This window comes from Dendrobates tinctorius, unplaced genomic scaffold (assembly GCF_039654945.1).
Source record: "Dendrobates tinctorius isolate UK_male_01 unplaced genomic scaffold, ASM3965494v1 ptg000030l, whole genome shotgun sequence".
Classification (NCBI taxonomy): Eukaryota; Metazoa; Chordata; class Amphibia; order Anura; family Dendrobatidae; genus Dendrobates; species Dendrobates tinctorius.
In genome coordinates this window covers 27,845,176-27,866,653 of record NW_027361698.1, presented here as the reverse complement: position 1 = coordinate 27,866,653, position 21,478 = coordinate 27,845,176, and the positions used below count along the sequence as shown (strand labels likewise).

Sequence of the window (21,478 nt, the reverse complement as noted above, 5' to 3'; positions counted from 1 at the left end):
CAGTTCACCAAAAACGTTCTACTTTTCTGAATTGGTGACCCGTATTGAGGGCAAATTTGTTTGGAAAATTCTTCCATAGACACACACATCAATGCCAAATGTGCAATAAAAAAGTACACCACTGTACCTGTTCTTAATAAAATTTGGAAAGCTATATTGAAATGAACGCAAAGTGGAGCACATAGCTCTCATTTTCGATGGCCCTTTTTCAAACAAAAGTTGAAACATGATTGGCAGCCACTTTAGATTTTTTCTTGATCTTCCATACAATTTTTGTAAGGATCTGTTATCTAGCAGTAGCTAAGTATCTGATGGACATTTCGATCAAAATGACCAAGCATTTATAACTACCACTAAATTCCTGCCATGAAAAACAGAAAATACTTCTGTCATTTGTCTTATGAAAGTGTTTAATAAGGCTCAGTTCCATTTGTACGGTGCATACCTGAATTGCAAAAATATAATATCTATCTATTCTGTTATTTCTAAACACTGTTTTTTGGTGATTCCTTTGTATCCCCGCTCATACTGCACCCACACAAACAAAAGATACACCATTTGAAAGGTAAACTTGCCCCCTCCAGCAAGAAAATAGCCAAACAACCACACATCCAAGATTTGATCACAAAATACAGTTTAAATAAACATTAATTTTCATAAACCTGCAGTAATGAAAAACGACCTGCAGGTGGCACCACAGTACCCCAAAGCACACTACCAACACATTTGTAAACATGCAATGCTTTTTCGCTGATTACTTCGCTCCACACACACACACACGATACACCATTTGAAAGGTAAACTTGCTCCCTTCAGTAAGAAAACAGCAAAACAAACCACACATTCACGATTTTATCACTAAGTACAGTTTAAACATTCATTTTCATAAACCTGTAGAAAGACACAATGACCTGCAGGTGGCATCTCAACCGGAAGACATTTTTTGGCCTCTACTTATCAAAACAATTTATTGTATTACCAATCTACATATATAAATACCTGTCTGTGTTCATCAGCTCATGAAATACATTTACATTTGACCAGCTTGATTTTTCTGAAATTGCCTGTGCCCCCCGACGACCAATGTGCAAAAATTTTGCACGGGCCAAGCTAATACCGTATATAGTTTCTCATCATGTGTATGTGTATATATATATATATATATATATATATATATATATATATATATATATATATATATATATATATATATATATATATATATATATACACATACATACATATATATATATACATACACACATATATATATATATATATATATATATATATATATATATATATATATATATATACACACATACTGTATATACACACACATATATATATACACACACACACACACACACACAGTATATGTATATATAAAAATTTACGTTTAGATATTGTGTCTATAGAATAAAATTACATTTTGTCAAGTTTATGTCATTTTGGTTTTTTTTATTTTGGATGTAAAAATTAAATAAATAAAAATATGCAGGTGACCACTTCTCTTGGGGAACTCCAAAAAAAAGTTTCAAAAAGTTGTATACATTTTTTCATTATTCTCAATGATTGACATACTGAAATCATATAGCAATACATTTCTATAGGTCTAAAACATGTTTTTTTCTGTCTATACCATTAAAAGTTAGTTAGGAATGCGTGTATACATTCTAAAAAAAAAAAATAATATAATATATATTATACCAATATTTCACATTGGCTAGGGGTGTCTGCTCCAAACAGAATATTTATTTTAGCATTATAAAGTTAGGAGACTGCGGGGATGGGGACGTGACTTATTGATAATCGACATTTAGTGGTTTTCTGTTTCACCAAAATGTTCTCCTACTTTTCTGAATGTGGCAGCGGTAGTAGGGAGTAAATTATTGTTGTTGTGAACAATTCCCCTCAAGGCCCCGTCTCACATAGCGAGATCGCTGAAGCGTCACCGATTTTTTTTACGCAACAGCGATATAGCCAGCGATCTCACAACATGTGACCTAGCGGCGACCGCCCCTTCCTGCTGGATATCGCTGATCGTGCTTGAATGCCCTGGGCCATTTTTTCATCGCCGGCGTCCCGCTGGCCAGCGCGTATTGCTGTGTTTAACGCCGACGAGCGAACTCGTTAGTGACGCAGGACTCAGGGACGCAGGAGGGAGTCGTCAGAAAAGCTGCTGTGTGACAAGATACCAACAACCGCCGAGGTCGTTATATGAATCGCTGGATGGTTGCTGCGTCATTGAAGAGATCTGCCTGTTTGGCAGCTTACTAGCGACCGTGTAGCGACACGCCAGCGATCCTCACCAGGTCGTATCGTTGTTGGGATCGCTGGTGCGTCGCTATGTGAAACGGGACCCTTAGACATTCACATCACTGAGGCATGACCGGACGTCTGTTTTAATTATTTAAATTATTTAACTATTAAACCTGGTTTCATCTACATGTAGAGGACGCACCCTTGTAAGGCCTCTTTCACACATCAGTTTTTTGCCTTCAGGCACGATCCGGCTTTTTTTTGTAAAACCGGATCCGGCAAAATGCAATGCCGGATCCGGTTTTTCCCCATTGACTTGCATTAGCGCCGGATCGTGCCGGATGGCATTGCGTTTCATCCGTTTTTTGCCGGATCCGGCAACTTGTCTCATTCCGGCGTCTGGAAAAAACGGCTACTGTAACGTTTTTTTGTCTCCGGCGAAAAAGCCGGAAGCGCCGGATCCGGCGCTTCCAGCTTTTTGCTACAATGAAAGTCTATGGGCGCCGGAATGCGCCGGATCCAGCCACCGGATCCGGTTTTTTTAAGTCTGCGCATGCTCAGATCCAATTGGCCAGCCTCCAGGAACAGAGACGGATCCAGCAAAAAAACGGATCCGTTTCTACAGTTCTCCAAAATTTATGCCGGATCCGTTTTTTCTAAAAAAAGCCGGATCCTGCCTGACGGCAAAAAACTGATGTGTGAAAGTAGCCTTACCGTTGCAGGCCTAGATAATAGATAACATCTCTGTACTGCCCCTTCATATATTCGTACATTGTAATAAGATCACCCCTACACCTATAGGCACTGTACTTCTCTTTGCAACCAATGCACCTAGATATGGGTAGACTTCGACAGCATAGGGCACAAGAATAATGTGCGAGTCTCAAGCAGATAGTTTGTTAAGAGGGTTCTCCAATACCTGGAAAACTCCTTCTTAAACTCTATATTCCCCCCTCGAAAAGTGAAAACATCTTATCGTTCCCTCCCATACCAGCACAGTTTCAGAGAAACCCCTGGCTTATTAGACATTGTATGCCATGTAGTCAATCAGCAGCCCCTACTGAGCTGCTGTTTCCTTTGGACGTTCAGGGGAGGTGTAAAAGCACTACAGCCTTTTAGCAGCCACTGATTGTTATGCCACATGTGCCCTGCAGCCAATGTCACACAAACCTCAGGGGAGCCAGTACCAGAGTGTAAAGAGTTTTTATTGTACAAGGGGAAATACAACCTCCTCTTAAATACTGTATCACAGTAGTGTACAACTCATTTAAAGAAACCCTGTGATGAGCTTTCCCCCCCTAAATATGTGTATAAATTTACAGTGGAGAAAATAAGTATTTGATACACTGCCGATTTTGCAATTGTTCCCACTTACAAAGAATGGCGAGGTCTGTAATTTTTATCATAGGTACACTTCAACTGTGAGAGACAGAATCTAAAAATAAAAACAAGGAAATCACATTGTATGATCTTTAGATAATTAAATTGCATTTTATTGCTGGAAATAAGTATTTCATCACCTACCAACCAGCAACAATTCTGGCTCTCACAGACCTGGCTGTTCTACTTTAAGAAGGCCTCCTACTCTGCACTCATTACCTGTATTAATTGCACTTGTTTGGACTTGTTACCTGTTCACACACAATCAACCACACTTCAACTTCTCCACCATGGTCAAGACCAAAGAGCTGTCTAAAGACACCAGGGACAAAATTGTAGACCTGCACAAGACGGATGGGCTACAGGACAATAGGCAACAGATTGGTGAGAAGACAACAACTGTAGGCACAATTATTAGAAAATGGAAGATGACTGACAATCTTCCTCTCTCTGGGGCTCGATGCAAGATCTCGCTTCGTGGAATTAGGATGATTCTAAGAAAAGGTCAGAGATCAGCCCAGAACTACACAGGAGGACATTGTCAGTGACCTGAAAAGAGCTGGGACCAAAGTCTCAAACATTACTGTTAGTAACACATTATGCAGTCATGGATTAAAATCCTGCAGGGCACACACAGTTCCCCTGCTCACACCAGGACATTTCAAGGCCTATTTGAAGTTCCCCAGTGACCATATGAATGATCCAGGGAGGCATGGGAGAATTTTATGTGGACAGATGAGACCCAAATGAAACTTTTTGTTATCAACTACACTCGCCATGTTTGGAGGAAGAAGGATGACTACAACCCCAAGAACATAGTTCCAACCGTACAACACGGTGGGGGAAACATCATACTTTGATGGTGCTTTTCTGCAAAGGGGAACGGATGACTGCACCATATTTACAGGAAGATGGATGGGGTCATGTATTGTGAACTTTTGGCCAACAACCTCCTTCCTTCAGAAAGAGCATTGAAGATGGTTTGTGGCTGGGTCTTTCAGCATGGCAATGACCCAAAACACACAGCAAGGGCAACTAAGTGGCCTAGTCAGTCTCCAGACCTGAACTCAACAGAAAATCTTTGGAGGGAGCTGAAGCTCAATGTTGTCCAGCGACAGCCCCGAAACTTGAAATATCTTCGATCTGTATGGAAGAGTGGGCCAAAATCCCTGCTGCAGCCGTGTGCAAACGTGTTCAAGAACTACAGGAAATGTCTGACTTCTATAATGGTAAACAAAGGTTTCTGTACCAAGTATTAAGTTCTGTGTTTCTATTGTATGAAATACTTATTTCATGCAATAAAATGAAAATTAATTAAGTAAAACTCATACAAATGTGATTTTTAATTAATACTGTCTCTCACAGTTGGTGTACCTACGATAAAAATTACAGACCTCTCCATTCTTTGTAAGTGAGAAAACTTGCAAAATCGGTAGTGTATCAAATACCGTATTTTACGCATTATAAGATGCAGTTTTTTCCCCAAATTTGGTGGGGAAATGGGGGTGTGTCTTATAATGTGTATATACCTTACTGGTACTGTTGCTGTAGGCTGGAATAAGGGGGTCCCCAGGGGTGCTGCCCGGGGTGTCTGCCGCAGCAGTCGGCTCTGCTGACATTTCATGAAAGTCCAGAACCCCCTGCAGTTCCGTGGTTTCCTGTGCGGTGGACTCAAGGAAAATGGCATGCACAGATGGAGATCTCGGCATCAAGATCTCGGGAGATTAGATTTCTGCAGCAGCGGCGGACACCCCAGCAGCACCGCAGGGGACACCCGCAGCGGCGCACTGCACATTGGACAACCCCTCATCCCGCTTCACTGCAGCCACCATCCCGGTAAGCAATAAGACGCATGGATTATAAGAAGCACCACCATTTTATAAAAGAAAAATTTTAATAATTTTTCTCCTAAAAATTTGGGGCGAGTTAGAATCTGGAGCATCTTATAATCCAAAAAATATGATACTTATTTTCCCCATTCTATGTACTGTTGTGTCAGGGTGTTAATATACTCACCAACTGCAGTCTTCTCTGGGATACAGTTCCGCTCCTCTTCTGTGAGGACACCTCTCTTCAGACCACACTGCATTATGTGTGACCTGGAAGTGGCTTTTACAATGCAAGTTTTTTCTAAGGAGTGTCAGAACAAGGCTTCATAGACTTTCATTGCAAAAGATAATTCCAGCTCACGCATGGAGTAAGCCGGATGGTCTGAAGACTGATTAAGTCACAGAACAGGAGTGGAATTGCTCTGCTTCCCAAAAATAAAAGACAGCTGTATGTGAGTAGATTAACACCCTGACAGGACACTACAGATTTAGAGAAAAAAAAATTCACTATTTTAACATTGATGACCTATCCTTGGGATAAGTCATCAATGTCTGATTGGCCGGAGTCCGACACCGGTCCGATCAGCTGATATCGGTGTCAGTACTCACTTGCTGAGCTGCTCCATCTTCTGGTAGTGGCAGCTGCAGGGTACTGGGCATCCGCTTCCTATTGATTTGATTAGGAGGCAGAGGTGCGGTACCAAACCTCGGCAACTACCAGAAGATGGAGCATCTTGGCAAGTGAGTACTTCCGGCCGGTGTCACCGATAACAGCTGATCGGCGAGGGTGCCCAAGGATAGGTCATCAATGTATAAGTAGTGGACAACCTCTTTAAGCATTCACTGCTGATTAAAAGAGCCCCTTATTAGGGCCTCTTAGAGTTGAACATAATGATTTGTAGGACCCTGGTTTATCAGACATGTCGGTAGTCCATACAGTGCTTGTCGGTGTGCATGAGAATAAACACCTGTGTAACATCTAGAGTTTTGATCATAAAGTAAAGATTTGTGCCACATTGATACATGAGGCTGTTCACAAAATTCAGTTACAACGGCAGCAGTCATTCACTGAAAACAAATGTCAGTTTAGATACAAAGTGAATATCACTAAATACGAGTATGGCATCATGAAAATTTTCATCTGTAGCATGGGAGTTTTGTGGCTTTAGTTCAGCCGCCAGTGTCAGCGATAGAGTAGAAACAGACAACAAGCTTTGTCCCAGCATGTGAACAGCTGCAATAACACCCCGACCGTCCTCCTCTTACCGCTCTTATTGATTAAGTCCATGTTAAAAGGACTTTTTCACTGTCAGACAAGTTCAATCCATTGGTGCCAACAACACCTCCTTTAGCATTTACTAGACAGGGTGTTTATCTGGCTCCATTCACGACTTAATAAAAATAAAGATCAAAGAACAATAAAACCGCTTTGCACAAATGGTACGTTGGCAAAGCAAATCTAGGCCTGGAATAGTCTTCTTGGCTTTCTGATTATTAGATTATTAGAGATAAGTTTATTTTTATTGAAGTGATAATATAAACTTTACTAGCATGAGATTCACTAATGAAATACCGTATACTAAATGCAGGACAAGCCCGAGGGTCTCTTCTACCAGGGATGGGAGAAGAAGAAACATCAGATACTGAATTTGAGATAAACCAGGAGTGTGCCCTCCTCTTGTATATTTAGATGTCTGTTAGATTGATACTATGCGATCTAGTAGTATCAGAATACATTGATTACACCAGTGAATCGTACGAAAATATGAATCATACAAACTTTACTTAATTCTGGGTCGTAGTCATCTATGATTAAACAAGAGTGATTCACTCAACATTTGACTAATTGAATTAGCGTTGATGCAGTTTAATCCCTTGCATAACTTTTTACAGAAATAACCAGGGATTGTAATAGATAAACCTCTCAGAGTAAATGATTAATCAGTTATGTTGTCTGAATGTGCTTTCTAGCAAGTAATAACAATTACCATTCCACGAATTGAGGTGAAACCACACATTGCGCAGCTTTGCAGAATGGAAAGTGGCCTTTTTTGCACATAGGTACAGTATATTGTTAGTATTTATAACCAATTGTTTCCGGAAGATTATATTCCTATTTTAACAGATTAGAACCTGACAATGCAAAGAGCTGCACAGCAATACAGACTATGTTCATGTGTTTGCTAATCAAATCTGTTTTGCTCAATCATGGGAGAAGAACAATAAAATAAGGGAGGGATTGATGAGATATGAGCGAACTGATCCGATGCGATTCAAAGTTGTATTGAATTTTTTAGAGATTTGCTGGGTGAATTCAAACACCGTTTTTGTGCATGCCTGGAAAAGACTTGGATGGAGGCCAAACAGTGTCCACAGAGACTCCATTTGCTTAATACAAATGAATGGCTCCACCAGGGATTTGTCAGGGTTCCAGTTAGAATACAGTATTTCAGAGATTACTACAGAATCCCCAATGAAGTGCTCATTAGAAAACGCTGTATTACTGTGAACCTAGCCTAATATTAGAGGGGAACGCAGTGAATACATCTATGTAGATATAAGCGGATCGAATAGCAAGACCGGTCTAACGCTAAGGTCAGGGATATCTGGTGGCTAGATGGGAGGCCCACGAGTCTCCTACCATCCTGTGTACCCAAGGCTTGTGCAACGTCATCTGTGCATCATATGGGTCGCCCTCACACCCAGGGCTGCGGGGTACTTGGTACCGGGCCCGATGAGCTTCAATGGGAGATGTCACGGCAGCTGGGACCCGGCCCGTGGCCCTGGGCGCCCATTGTAAAAGGGGTTGTTTCAGTGTGCTGATGGTAGTGAAAGTTTATAAGTGATTCGTGACGCCACCTGTGGTATTTGGCAATAGAGATCTAAGCCGACGCTGCAGACAGATCCTCTGGAACAGATGGTGTGGTGCAGCAGTGATGTTATAGCCCTCCACAGGCAGGGCTGTAGTCCCAGGGCAGTGTAGGTGAAGTGACACTTAGATGATGTAGTGTCAGGCGCGAGGGATGTAGCGGTGCTGGGCAGGTTAGCGCAGGAATAAGTGGAGGACACCAGGGCATGTAGTTCCAAAGCTTTACTCACAGTCTGTTGTGCAAACAGGTGCCCGCTTCCGCACCGTGTCCTCTGGGTTAGGGGCTCAGTCAACCTCCAGGCCAGATGGAATACTCCCTTCCAACACTCCGCCAATATATGTGCCTTTTCTGAACGTCTCCTCTTATAGCGCCTTTGAGTGAAGTACTCCTAGTACTGAGTTACACTGGAGTTCCTCCTGTCAGATGTTCCTATGAACTCTACTTGTACGGCAAACAGCTGTAGCCTGCTTCGGGGACTCCTTGCTATTAAGTCCCGGCTCACTAATATGTTGCTGTTGTGCCCCCAAGTCTTGTGTGGGAATAAAGTGGTCACTACTTCTATTCCTCCGATGTCTGCTGCAGGACCATTAGTATCCGTACAACCTCGGGGACCCGGCCTTGCGCTTAGAACTTGAAAAGGGTTCTCCTCTAACCCTGGTCCTTGTTCTCTTACTCTCCTCACGTTCTGTGCTAATCCTTCTTTCCAATGGAGAATCAAGCTTCCTTCCTCTGTCTCTTTCCTGTGCCAGCAGACCCAGATCACTATGGCCTGCTGCAGCACTTCCCTCTTCCATCCCTCTCCCAGGGATCTTCTCTGTCTCACACTCTGTCCTTCTACATCGTCACTCACTAACTGAAAGACTGACTGACTCAACTCTTCCCGCTCTTTTGGTGCGAACTAAACTCCACCCACCTCCCAGCACGTTTAGTGTTCCAAGCAGGGAGCCACCAAGGGGTGCTTTGCTATACTTCAAGCAGGGAGCCGCCGAAGGTGCTTTGCTACACTACTTTGTGGTGTGGGGTGCAGGTGTTGGAGTGTGGTCAGGTGCTTCCACCTTACCTGGATGGTGGGGCACCACACCTCAGGAGGAGGTGCAGTACCTCTGTGGCGACTGAGCCTCAGGGGCGCCACACATATATGACACTGCACCAACCCTGACAAATAAAACGCCACCAGAAGGAAGGGTTCACAGGCCTCCCATCTAGCAGTCAGGTACTACCGACCTGGATGTCGGACCAGATTCTTGTGGCTTGATTAACTGAACTCTGCATCTAATATGAGAGTGGTGTGCACTGTATATTTCTCTCATTTGTGAGCGATGTCCCCAGCCAGTTTTTGAAGGTACTACAGTAAAACATACATGCAATAACAGAGCAAACCATGTATTAATTCTACTCATTGTTTGGGCAGCATGAAATTAGCTGTCAAGTTCCCTTTACCCATTTATATAGTGCTTGTTCTGGGTTCTATTACATAAACCTTATTTACCTAGTCCCCAGGAACTAATTAAAAAAATAAAAAGTAGCCATGTTTTAATGACTGCTCAAGGCCATAGGGGTGCATTACAGATCTTGGCAGTAACTTCCTTTCAGCAAACATACATTAATATTAACGAGACATTGGTTTGCGAAAATCAGAGAGACAATGTCCTGCTGTTCGCCCATTTTACCAGTACAATATAAATAAAACTTACAGTCCTTGCTTTGTGATAGGACAAGGGCGCTTTGCCATTGCGTTCAGGCTCCCGTTAGTCCCGTTGGGGCTTGCGTCTGAACAGAGTTTACTACGTACGAGTGTCTGCTTCCAGTAGGCATACATGCCTGAAAATTATGCATGACAGAGTGCACGTTCTCTCTGTCGGTACCATTGTAGTCTATGGCCCAGTCTGCACATACATCCAAATGCCGTTTTGAAGGGGGGTTCGGATAGTGCCTACCAATGGATGACTAAACACAATGTGGGATGAGCAGACATAATTTCCTGCAAAAAATGTAGACGAGCTAGAGGAGAGAGGCTTATGCCTGAAAGACCAGCAGATTTGGTGGCAGTTCCTGATGGAATGTAGCCATTCAAGCTACATTGGGCATTGTCTAGCAATTTTACATTGAATATTTACAGCCCTGCTCATCGTTATTGGCACCCATAAAGTTGTACTGCACATTATGTACATGCTCAGTAGTGAGGCAGTGCTGTGGAGTCGTAGTGGAGATGAATCTATGCTGCATTTTATGTACATGGTCAGTATTGAGGCAATGCTGTGGAGTAGTAGTGGAGATGAATCTGTGCTGCACTTTATACAAATGCTCAGTAGTGAGGCAGTGCTGTGGAGTCGTAGTGGAGATGAATCTGTGCTGCACTTTATGTACATGCTCAGTAGTGAGGCAGTGCTGTGGAGTCGTAGTGGAGATGAATCTGTGCTGCATTTTATGTACATGGTCAGTATTGAGGCAGTGCTGTGGAGTCGTAGTGGAGATGAATCTGTGCTGCACTTTATACAAATGCTCAGTAGTGAGGCAGTGCTGTGGAGTCGTAGTGGAGATAAATCTGTGCTGCACTTTATGTACATGCTCAGTAGTGAGGCAGTGCTGTGGAGTCATAGTGGAGATGAATCTGTGCTGCATTCTATGTACATGCTCTGTAGTGAGGCAGTGCTGTGGAGTCATAGTGGAGATGAATCTGTGCTGCACTTTATGTACATGCTCAGTAGTGAGGCTGTGCTGTGGAGTCGTAGTGGAGATGAATCTGTGCTGCACTTTATGTACATGCTCAGTAGTGAGGCAGTGCTGTGGAGTCGTAGTGGAGATGAATCTGTGCTGCACTTTATGTACATGCTCAGTAGTGAGGCTGTGCTGTGGAGTCGTAGTGGAGATGAATCTGTGCTGCACTTTATGTACATGCTCAGTAGTGAGGCAGTGCTGTGGAGTCGTAGTGGAGATGAATCTGTGCTGCACTTTATGTACATGCTCAGTAGTGAGGCCGTGCTGTGGAGTCATAGTGGAGATGAATCTGTGCTGCACTTTATGTACATGCTCAGTAGTGAGGCTGTGCTGTGGGGTCATAGTGGAGATGAATCTGTGCTGCACTTTATGTACATGCTCAGTAGTGAGGCTGTGCTGTGGAGTCGTAGTGGAGATGAATCTGTGCTGCACTTTATGTACATGCTCAGTAGTGAGGCCGTGCTGTGGAGTCATAGTGGAGATGAATCTGTGCTGCACTTTATGTACATGCTCAGTAGTGAGGCTGTGCTGTGGAGTCGTAGTGGAGATGAATCTGTGCTGCACTTTATGTACATGCTCAGTAGTGAGGCTGTGCTGTGGATACGTAGTGGAGATGAATCTGTGCTGCCCTTTATGTACATGCTCAGTAGTGAGGCAGTGCTGTGGGGTCGTAGTGGAGATGAATCTGTGCTGCATTTTATATACATGCTCAGTAGTGAGGCAGTGCTGTGGAGTCGTAGTGGAGATGTACAGTATCTGTGCTGCACTTTATGTACATGCTCAGTAGTGAGGCAGTGCTGTGGAGTCGTAGTGGAGATGTACAGTATCTGTGCTGCACTTTATGTACATGCTCAGTAGTGAGGCAGTGCTGTGGAGTCGTAGTGGAGATGAATCTTTGCTGCACTTTATGTACATGCTCAGTAGTGAGGCAGTGCTGTGGAGTCGTAGTGGAGATGTACAGTATCTGTGCTGCACTTTATGTACATGCTCAGTAGTGAGGCAGTGCTGTGGAGTCAGAGTCGTGTAGTTGGGATTCAGAGGTTTGGCTTACTGACTCCACAGCCCTGAATGATACAGAACAATATGGCGAGCAACAGAACCTCATTGCCAAGTATATTGGTTAAAATGCCATAAATATGGATTCTGGAGCTTGCCCTGTACATACAAATGTTAATTATATCCCCAAGAGATTTATGATGACAGCACATACAGAACACATACAGCAGGAACAGAAGCTACTGTTGTGAAAGAGGTTAAGCTTTTAGGATGATATACAGTGACAGCTCTCGGGTATGGGTCAAAAAAAAAAAAAAAAAAAAAAAAAAAAAAAAGGGGGGGGGGGAAGAAAAAAGAAAAAATCCTTTTTGCTGCTATATTTTACCACTGACGGAGCTTGACTGGTAACATACCAATAGAGGTATAAAAAGATGGCTGAACCACAGCAATAGCACTGAGCAGACGTTGCTTCTCCGGAACGAGACTCTTAGAATGTACAAGGTAAGAACTTCTGTATACCGTTCTTTGCTTAGACAACTAATGTAGACCTGATGAAAGTCGGAATGGAATACACAATAAGCTGTAGCTTATTAAGTAGGCTCACAAAAGAAATGTGTGTTGTATAGCACAATACTGAAATAAAAAAACTAACGTATACAGAGAAATGTGTAGTTTGGGTACATCTGGACCTTGCTGTTGCATTTTTAACCCTCTACTTAGCACCAATTTGACCTTACAGTAGCTAATAAGCTGGTTCCCCCATCACTGACTGCTATTAGACTGCTGAGTGGCACAGCACCTGAAATTGAACATTACATGGCTTTCATTAAACGCATTGAGCCCGGCCATCAATGTTATTATTGTATAGAGTCCTCCAGGTTTAGAGGCACTAATAGTAGCACTTCTGGCGGTAGAAGGAGAGTACTCTCCAGGGTTGCTGTAAATTCCTGTGCAGTCCATAAAAAAAGGGAACTTTTTTCAAGAATCCACAAAAGGAAAAAAATAGTGTATCCATAAAATTGTTTTGTCACAAAATTGGCTATTCCTTTGTTTCAGATTTATCCTTATGCATTGCAAATTGGGAAAAAAGGCCCAAAGTCTGAAGCACAAATTGACAAGCCATATTCCTTCTTCGAAACGGTCATTCACCTTCCAGGGTTTTACAGTTTGGCCCGGGATCACAGCTCTGCAGCCACAACTCCGGTCCTGAGTGCCAGCGGCAGCGCCAGGTGTTGATGCGAGAGACTCATGCGAGTTTCTCGCATCACACACGGTAGTGAGCTCCCAGCCTTAGCAGCAGATACTCCATCTTAAACCTAGGCAGGAAAACCTGCAACCACCCTGTAAAAACATTCCCTTAATGGGGTGGTCTCATATTGCTGAGCCCACGGCTCCCCCGCTTCAGCTTTGTGCTTATTGTGGGGCGTTGCAAACCTGATTGATTGGCAGCTCAGACCAGTTGCATGATTGCGCTGCTGGCCCAAACTGTATGCTCTGTGATGTTACAAGCACAGGCAGCTTTACTTCTGCAGCATCTGAAAAGCACAGAGCCACTAAAGATGGCCAGATCCAGCAATCCCGACAGATTTAGAGCAGTGCTTACAAGCTCTATAGAATTGTAAACTATTTGCTCCTCATCTAGGCGATTGGCCACTGTTGATGGATCGCATTAGAGGCCAATAATCTAGGCAATGAGCAATATAACTAAAACAAAAGAAAAACATTTAATTCTTGAAAATTTTAGCTCTCTGGGATTTTTAAATAAGATATCTAGGGGAAAAAAAAAAAAGTCAGGTTGGCAATTTCCTATGGCATCTATGTGCTCTAACGACTTATCTGTTCAGCTCAAAGGAAGATTGGCACTTTGCGAACAGGAAAAAAGGATCGATGCAGAATGGAAGCAGCTACGTTATGCCAGTCCCATGCCAGGCTATGGAGACAATCAGTTTACAAAGAATATTTTTGAATGAAGAACTTCTTAGTTAAGGATCACAGAGAAGACCTGCACATACTCTGCGCTGAAGGAAACATTGGGACAGCAAAAAAGGGACATTTATGAAAGCTGCTTGATGAAGATCCTCGACAAACAAGAATGTAATAGGCACATTTCTGCCGCACTGCTTGCAAAAATTCCTTGTCCCTCCATCTCAATGTCAAGCAACAGGAACAATATCCAATTTCATCATCAGCTGCCTGGATCTTTGAAGGCAGTCCTGGTTACTGAAAGCAGCAAGGCAGCTGCCATTAGAAGAAATTCATTCACAAGTGGGGCCAAGCTTGGACTGGCCCACAGGAGAATCCTCCAGTGGGCCCCTGTGCAGGAATGGGCCACCACCCACTTATATGGAGAAGTACTTAGCACTATGTCTGTACATGGAAAATCAAGTATAAAGGCAATGTCCTATTAACAAATCATCCCAGTTATTGCTATGGAATTTTGTGAATGAAGATAATGTCATTTGCATGTAGCTGTAAGGTGGGGCTTGGGAATTGATGTTACTGGTGGGTCCTTGGCACCACAACCCGACACCGGATGGGGCTGTTTCTAGACATCACCAAAACTTGATTTTCCAACTAGAGCAATAATAGTTTTGGCTAAAGGGAATCGGTCATGTTGAAAATGGGATCTGATCTGCAGGCAGGAGGAGCTAATCACATGGAGATACATTTTTATGAGAAAAGTTTTAGCAAAATTTTAGTTTATTGATTGGAATCCCTGGTGTTTGTTTGAATACGAGTCCAGTGGGAGGTCTTATTTAGTGATTGACAGTCTTCCCAGTATGACTGATGCAGAAATAGCTGTTAATCACTAGTAAGACCACCCACTGGACTAATGCATACAAAACACAAGGAATTTCAATAAATAAAATGCAAGCCAGGACACGTGCACATTGTGTCTTTAGATGCCACCGTACACAGTTTTTTGTAGTCGGAGGACGCTGGCAATTTATTAACCGATCTGTTCTTTCTGAAATCCTCTTAGATACCTTTTGCAATGGCATCTTTTCTTTTAGTCTTTATAGAAAATAGTGTCAGCTTCTAAACTGAAAACGGCAGAAAAATGGACTGTTCAATTTAGTCGCTTCACTGCTTTTGAAGCCTATAATTGTTAAAGGAAGGGACAAAAGATGAAACGTAAGTACAGCAATTCGTTTTGACATCAGTTTTTTTTGGGTGGATTAAGGCGAAATCCACCTGAAAAAGATGCTGTGCACATGTAATCTGGCGCGGGGCGGTAGCCGTGGCCCAGGTACTCTTCTCGTACACCTCGGCACATTACATGAAAGTGAGGGTCCTGACTGGTTGTGTGGACTTGTGCTGTGAGAGGCTCTACGCACATGCAGGCGGAATGTAACAGATGATGCTGGTTTCCCAGGACCAGATATTCTACAGATCAATGGGGGGAGACCACCACTTAAACTACTGAATGGGAAATAGGTAGGGAATATATACAGAAGATAGTGGGTTATGAACATTTCCTTCACACCTCACCATTTTCCACACAATTTCAATTACTTCCTCTTGTCCTTGATATTCACGGTTTCTGGATACTCCACCACAACTCGGCTCAATATTATAGTTCAGCTTAGCAAGAATTTTTTTTACTCAATACGCGGTTTCGAGTCTTATCTCCCCTTAGGGGAGCTATGATGCCAGTATGGCCGGCACTTATCTTCTCTTATGCTAACGATCTGGTACTCCTGCCCGGGGCACTCTGCTCGCCTCGCATACTCCATCCCGTCTCGGCCCATTACCATCAGGAGTTATAAACTCTGAGCCTTACTGCTAGGCGTCATCTCCCAGGACCCATCTCCGGTAAATCACTCTGTTCTCTCTGTCCCTTCTCCTCTTGATCTTTCCCCTGGTTGACTCTCACTCTAGGGACACCCAAGAATGCAGCAGTGCTCACACTGGACCTTCAGTCCTTTCTCTATGCACTACAGACCCCCCATCTGCATTACTAACAGGAAACTGTCATTTTTCTTTCTGCCTAGTCCTCCCAGTCTGGGCTAGTCCCATCTCTTGCTTTGGCTATTGTCAAACACACATTATTAACACATAGCAAAATTCACAATATGCATCACAATAATATATTCATTTCTTCAAGGGGGAACATGGGCAATAGGTTCATCTCCTTACACGTGCATACCTTTGTACTGAATCTTTTCCACAAATACCGTGCTATCTCATTTTAGGTTACTCATTTTATATAGCACCATTAATTCCACAGCGCTTTATTTATTTCCATTATTGGCCCATTTTTCTCACCATGATGAGGCTCATAATCTATACTCCCTATCAGTATGTCTTTGGAATGTGGGAGGAAACCCACACAAACACAGGGAGAACATACAAACTCCTTGCAGATTTTGTCCTTGGTGGGATTCGAACCCAGGACTCCAGCGCTGCAAGGCTGCAGTGCTAACCACTGAGCCACCATATACTGCATGTATAATATGACAGATTCCCTTTAAATGCAAGGAAGCTGGACCCATTTTCAGCTTAGCCAATAGAAAGAGCATCCATTCAGGTCAAATGAATGGATGACAAACACATACAATGACCTACAGTATATGCATGTACCCAACAGACACATCCACATTGTAGCCCTATATACTGGGTCATTTGGTGTGTCAAGGTCTCAAGGGCTACATTTTGACATTACCATGACAAAGTGACAGCACTACAAGTATTTTGGGGATTAACCCCTTATGTAAGAGGCACTGTAAAATGTTCATGACGCTGTCAACAGGAAATGAACACTTTGCACCTTAAAAAGTTTTACATGGTGCTTTAGGCTAAAAAGCAGTAACTATACATTGTTACGGAATGTGGTCGTTGCAATTTGCCAAGCCACAAATTCTGTTTACTCGATCTACAGAAAAAAATATTCTATTAAGTATCTTTCAACATGCGCCAGTCCATTTTATACAGGCTCTATGTGGCAAAATGTGAGAATGCTTTAAATTAAATCTATGTAGGCCCGAGCTTTCTGAGAAACAAAGAATTCTAACATGATGTCTTCTTATTCAAAACAGATTGTACTCCTCTTATGAAGGCAACGTGTTATGTGGAGCTGGTATTCATTTCTTCAGTCAGATCTCAGTTTATGTGTCATGTAACATAATATAGACTTAAAAGTCTCCAGATCCCCATCTGTGGACAGTAACACGTTTCGCTGGCAGAGGCTGCGCATGAAGTCGCCTTCACTTTCACACTGATGAAAGTAGCAGGGACCCATTTATGCCCTGAGACAGCTGGGAACACGTGGATCGTTCACTTTCAATAAAACAGCTGTAAGGTTTAAAGGGCAGAAAAGCATCCAAGAACAAAAGCTCTGCCTTCACACCACTGTGGTGTGGGGGGGCTTTTGTATTTAAACATACCACTTAGGTGACATGACACTTTGGTTGCATGACAAACAACCGGTCAAAGCATTGGCATTTGGAGGTGTCAAGACAAACACCTTATGTGTTGGCGCCAAAAAGCTCACCTTGCTGTAATCTGTGTAGTTTTTTCTCTATTATGGACATTTTTGGTTTTTAAAACCAGGATTCAACATATAGCCAGTAGCCATTACTACTGCAAACCTCTGTGTTTTGTCATGCAGATCTCCACAAAATCCACTAAAAAAATAAAATCTGTCCTCAAATCAGATAATTTTTCCAATGCATGTTTGAAAGCGACATTTCACAGTTGACAAGTTTGAATAAAAACACAGGTCAATCAAGAGCAAAATATGGGACATCCCCATACATCTTATATAGCCTACGACTTCAATGACTCGAGAAATACGATGGTCCTCACAGGGGGATATCTACTACTTCATGCCTCACTCACTAAACTTCACATTTCAATAAAAGGTTTAAATTCGAACATTTTGAAATCTCATATAGATGGAAATTTTGTCCAACTTTAAAAGAACAACTATCATTTCATACAAGACTTTCCACTTCACCAGTTCTCTTCAAAAAAACATAAGAGCTTCGATTTCATACAAGTCTTCGGCTGGTTTCACACAAGCGTTTTTTTGCGCTGCATTTTTGCGCATACATGCGCATGTGTCCTTTGCACCTATCTTTAACATGGTTGCACATGGTTTAGCATTTGCACGCGTTCGTACGCGTTTTGCATGCGCATGCGTTTTTTTTGTATTGTGCGCCCAGGCGCGCCGGACGCTACCTGTTGCATTTTTGGTTCGTCCGACCGGTCTCAAAAAAACGCATGCGCACATAATTTGCAAAAAAACACATTACAGTCTATGGGAACGCAGATGTGCGCATGAACATGCGCATGTCTGCGTTTAAAAAAAACCGCATGCGTTTTAAGAGTTAAAATGGCTAATAATTGGTTAAGACACAAGCGCAAAAATACAGCAAACGCATAAAAAAACGCATGCTTCGTTTTTTGTATGCGTTTGCACTGCGCAAAAAAACACTAGTGTGAAACTAGCCTTAGAGTTAAAAAAAAAAAAAAAATAACTCCAAATAAACAGACTTTTACAGAAAGCCACTTAGATCATAGACACTGATAATTTGTAGTAGTATCAACAAATGATGTGAGAAGATACTCCAAATCTTCAGGAACTGCTGGAGACAATCAAGGCACAGTTCATACAGAAAGAACCCATTTTATGCTTTGTGCTGCCAAGGAGAATTTGAAGGCTCATAAACATTACACAGAAATCTGACCTGGACGGAGTCTGAGAAGAAATAAACTCGAGTAAAACACAGTGAACTTACTGTTCTAGGAATGGGTGGAGACAACGATCCATTTGACATGTATGGGTCATTCATATTTGGCATCATGATGTAACTTGGGTATCCAGGATACGAAGGGCCTTTGCTGTATAAACCGCCATCCGGATGCTTTCCAGCTATTCACCACCACAGAAACAGAAGAAGAAAAATTGGTCTTATGAAAAAGGCATTTAACATTTACAATCATCAGGAGAAAATTTCTATTTAGTGGCAGTAAAATATTGTCTTATAGTACAATTCAATATTAGAACATGTGAAACATCTTCTGTATCTCCTCCACTTCAGATACTGGGATCCGAATACTCAATGAGACATACCACTCTAAAATGTCATTCAAACATCTTGTAAGTCTAATTGAAAGGAACTATATGCCAACGCTATTCGCATGGCCATGCTAATTTTCACCATGTTGAATTGGTGATCAAAAAAGTGGTAGAAATATAGGAATACTACAGTCAAAATGCTCAGTTCAGAGCCAGCCACAGTGGCACCAGCAGAATTGACATACAATACTATTTTTCCCCCCATCAAGACAACGGAAACCTCTATGGAATGGATTACATATAAACTGTAATCTGTCAAATGCAGATAATATTCATAGTACAAGGGTTCCAGAAATGTAACATTGTTTTTATGATTAATGGAACCCATAACGTTATCTTGGACATAGCCTTACATGGTGGCTTTTGTTAGTAGAGCTGTATCTTATCCATAGTACACGCCAACCTTTAAGGCTTGCCATATTTAATTGACGTTAGACATAACCAAAAATTGTAGTAAAATAGCCCAAAAGGCTAATATGTATGTGAAGGTAGGTGGACAGTCCTCTAACATTTGCCATCAGGGAAAAGGACAGTACAGTCCTTTGTTGAGAAGCAGTTTATTCCAACACTTCACGACTAAAGAAAGATACGTGTAAATCAGTTCACTCATCTGAATGGGGTTGTTTAGAAGCAAGCACTTGATTTCTGCAAGTTGAAGTGAATGGGCCAAGAACAGAAATTTCTGTATCCAAATCTCCCACTTGTGAATCTGCCCTCACACTCTTACTAATATTTTGTTTTCTGTTTATCTTGTCCATCACAGCAAAACAGTGCCTCCCTGTCTGGTCTCTCTTTCATTCATCTGTCTCCACTCCACATCCTTCGCGCACCTGTACAAGAGAAGACCTGGCTGTGGGAGCTGACAAGGTATGGGGTCCAGAACTGCTGGTGCCAGGCCTATTATTGCAGGAAGGGGGAGAGAGGATATTGAGGACGGAGAAGACCCTTGACCAGGGTTTTAGCGGGAAAAAAGAAGGGCTTCCTGCCAGGGAGAGGAGTCAGTGAGGACTGGCGCCGGGCTATGGGTAAAGACAGGCCGCATGGCAGAGATTATGGCTGGGTGCAGCAAGGACTCAGACCTCATCAGGCATGCGGAGGAACGTAGTGGATGACTCCCTGCTGCGCTGCAGCATAATGGACTAGGAGCTCAGCGGGTAAGAACGTTGACCGCCCGCTGCCGCCAGAAGTGAGACTGACTTGTTAAGCGGGGAAGCCAGAGAACTCAGCCCCGGACTCAGCCGGCAACCAGCCATCCACCAAGGAACAGAGAAAAACATCCGAGTTATGCTAAGTGCAATTGACATTTATAACCTTCCATCAAGTTATTTTCTCCCTTTGCACCCCTCAGCTTTCACCTTGTTTATTGCCTGTGGCTCCCTGCGAGGAGGTTAACCCTGTACCTATTAAACAAGTAATTGTTTTCCCTGTTACCCTTTGCTCTGTGCTTCTGTGTTACTGCATCCTAGTACCTGTGTTACACACCCAATAACACTTGATGACTGTACTTAGACTCTGGCTGATGATAGGAGTTATGTAAACCTGCATGAACCCCATCTATATATATATAATTGCCTTAAATTGTCCGTCATCCACTTCCGACTGGATGTCCCCCAATCCCACAATCCACCGCACCGGAAGTATGCCGACTGCTATTTTGGAACACCCAAGTGATGCCGCTCGGATCCAGGCCCGCGCTGCGATCCCGACCGCCGCTCGGATCCCAGCTGCCGCTGCAATCATGAGGCTGTGAAAGGGGTATAAAGAGAGGGGTGTAATGAAGGGGGTATAATGAGAGGGTGCAATAAGGGGGTGTAATGAGGGGGGAGTAATGAGAGGGATGCCCCCGCCAGGACCCACCGCCTGACTACACGCGCCAATCCTGCCACTGCCTGTCCACCCACTTCCGTGCAGTCACAGCCGGCAGGAAAGACCGCGTCTTGAAGCCTGTGCTGGAGATTGTGTGCAGCACACAATCTCCAGCACAGGCCGCAAAACACCGTCTTTCCTGCCGGTTGTGACTGCACGGAAGTGGGTGGGCCGCCACCCCCAGCGCCACAAAGCTGCCCCCATCGTGATGTTACTGCCCTCCCGATGCGATAGCATCGGGCACACATCTAGTTTATTATAACAATGGATGGACCATACATGTCAATCCAATCAGTTTTTACCTATTGTCTCAGCCCCTTCCCCCCATCTCCTCACAGATTCTACTTCCAGGGTTGGGCATATCATTGATACAACCTGTGGGGCTACACAGAGCCCCAAGAAGTAAGGGGTCCCATTATTACCTTCAAAGCAGATTCATTATGATGAGGGAAGGGGTCCCATTACTACCTCAG

General features: G+C 43.1%; 1 protein-coding gene and 1 long non-coding RNA gene across 5 annotated transcripts in view; one reads left to right on the top strand and one right to left on the bottom strand.

The window, feature by feature from the left end:
- The window catches only part of LEF1 (lymphoid enhancer binding factor 1), a 145,733-nt gene that overhangs the window by 94,857 nt on the left and 29,398 nt on the right, over window positions 1–21,478 (bottom strand). For 3 of the 4 annotated variants that reach the window (XM_073571985.1, XM_073571983.1, XM_073571984.1), the window contains exon 3: window positions 18,799–18,932. The exons of the other annotated variant lie outside the window; for it this stretch is intronic. In XM_073571985.1, the coding sequence (XP_073428086.1) occupies window positions 18,799–18,932 (134 nt within the window). The remainder of the gene's footprint in view (window positions 1–18,798; window positions 18,933–21,478) is intronic. 4 annotated transcript variants of the gene reach the window in all.
- Window positions 7,471–20,569, top strand: LOC141086175 (uncharacterized). The gene is made up of 2 exons (XR_012231529.1): window positions 7,471–7,532; window positions 19,903–20,569. It is a non-coding gene; the product is annotated as an uncharacterized lncRNA (long non-coding RNA).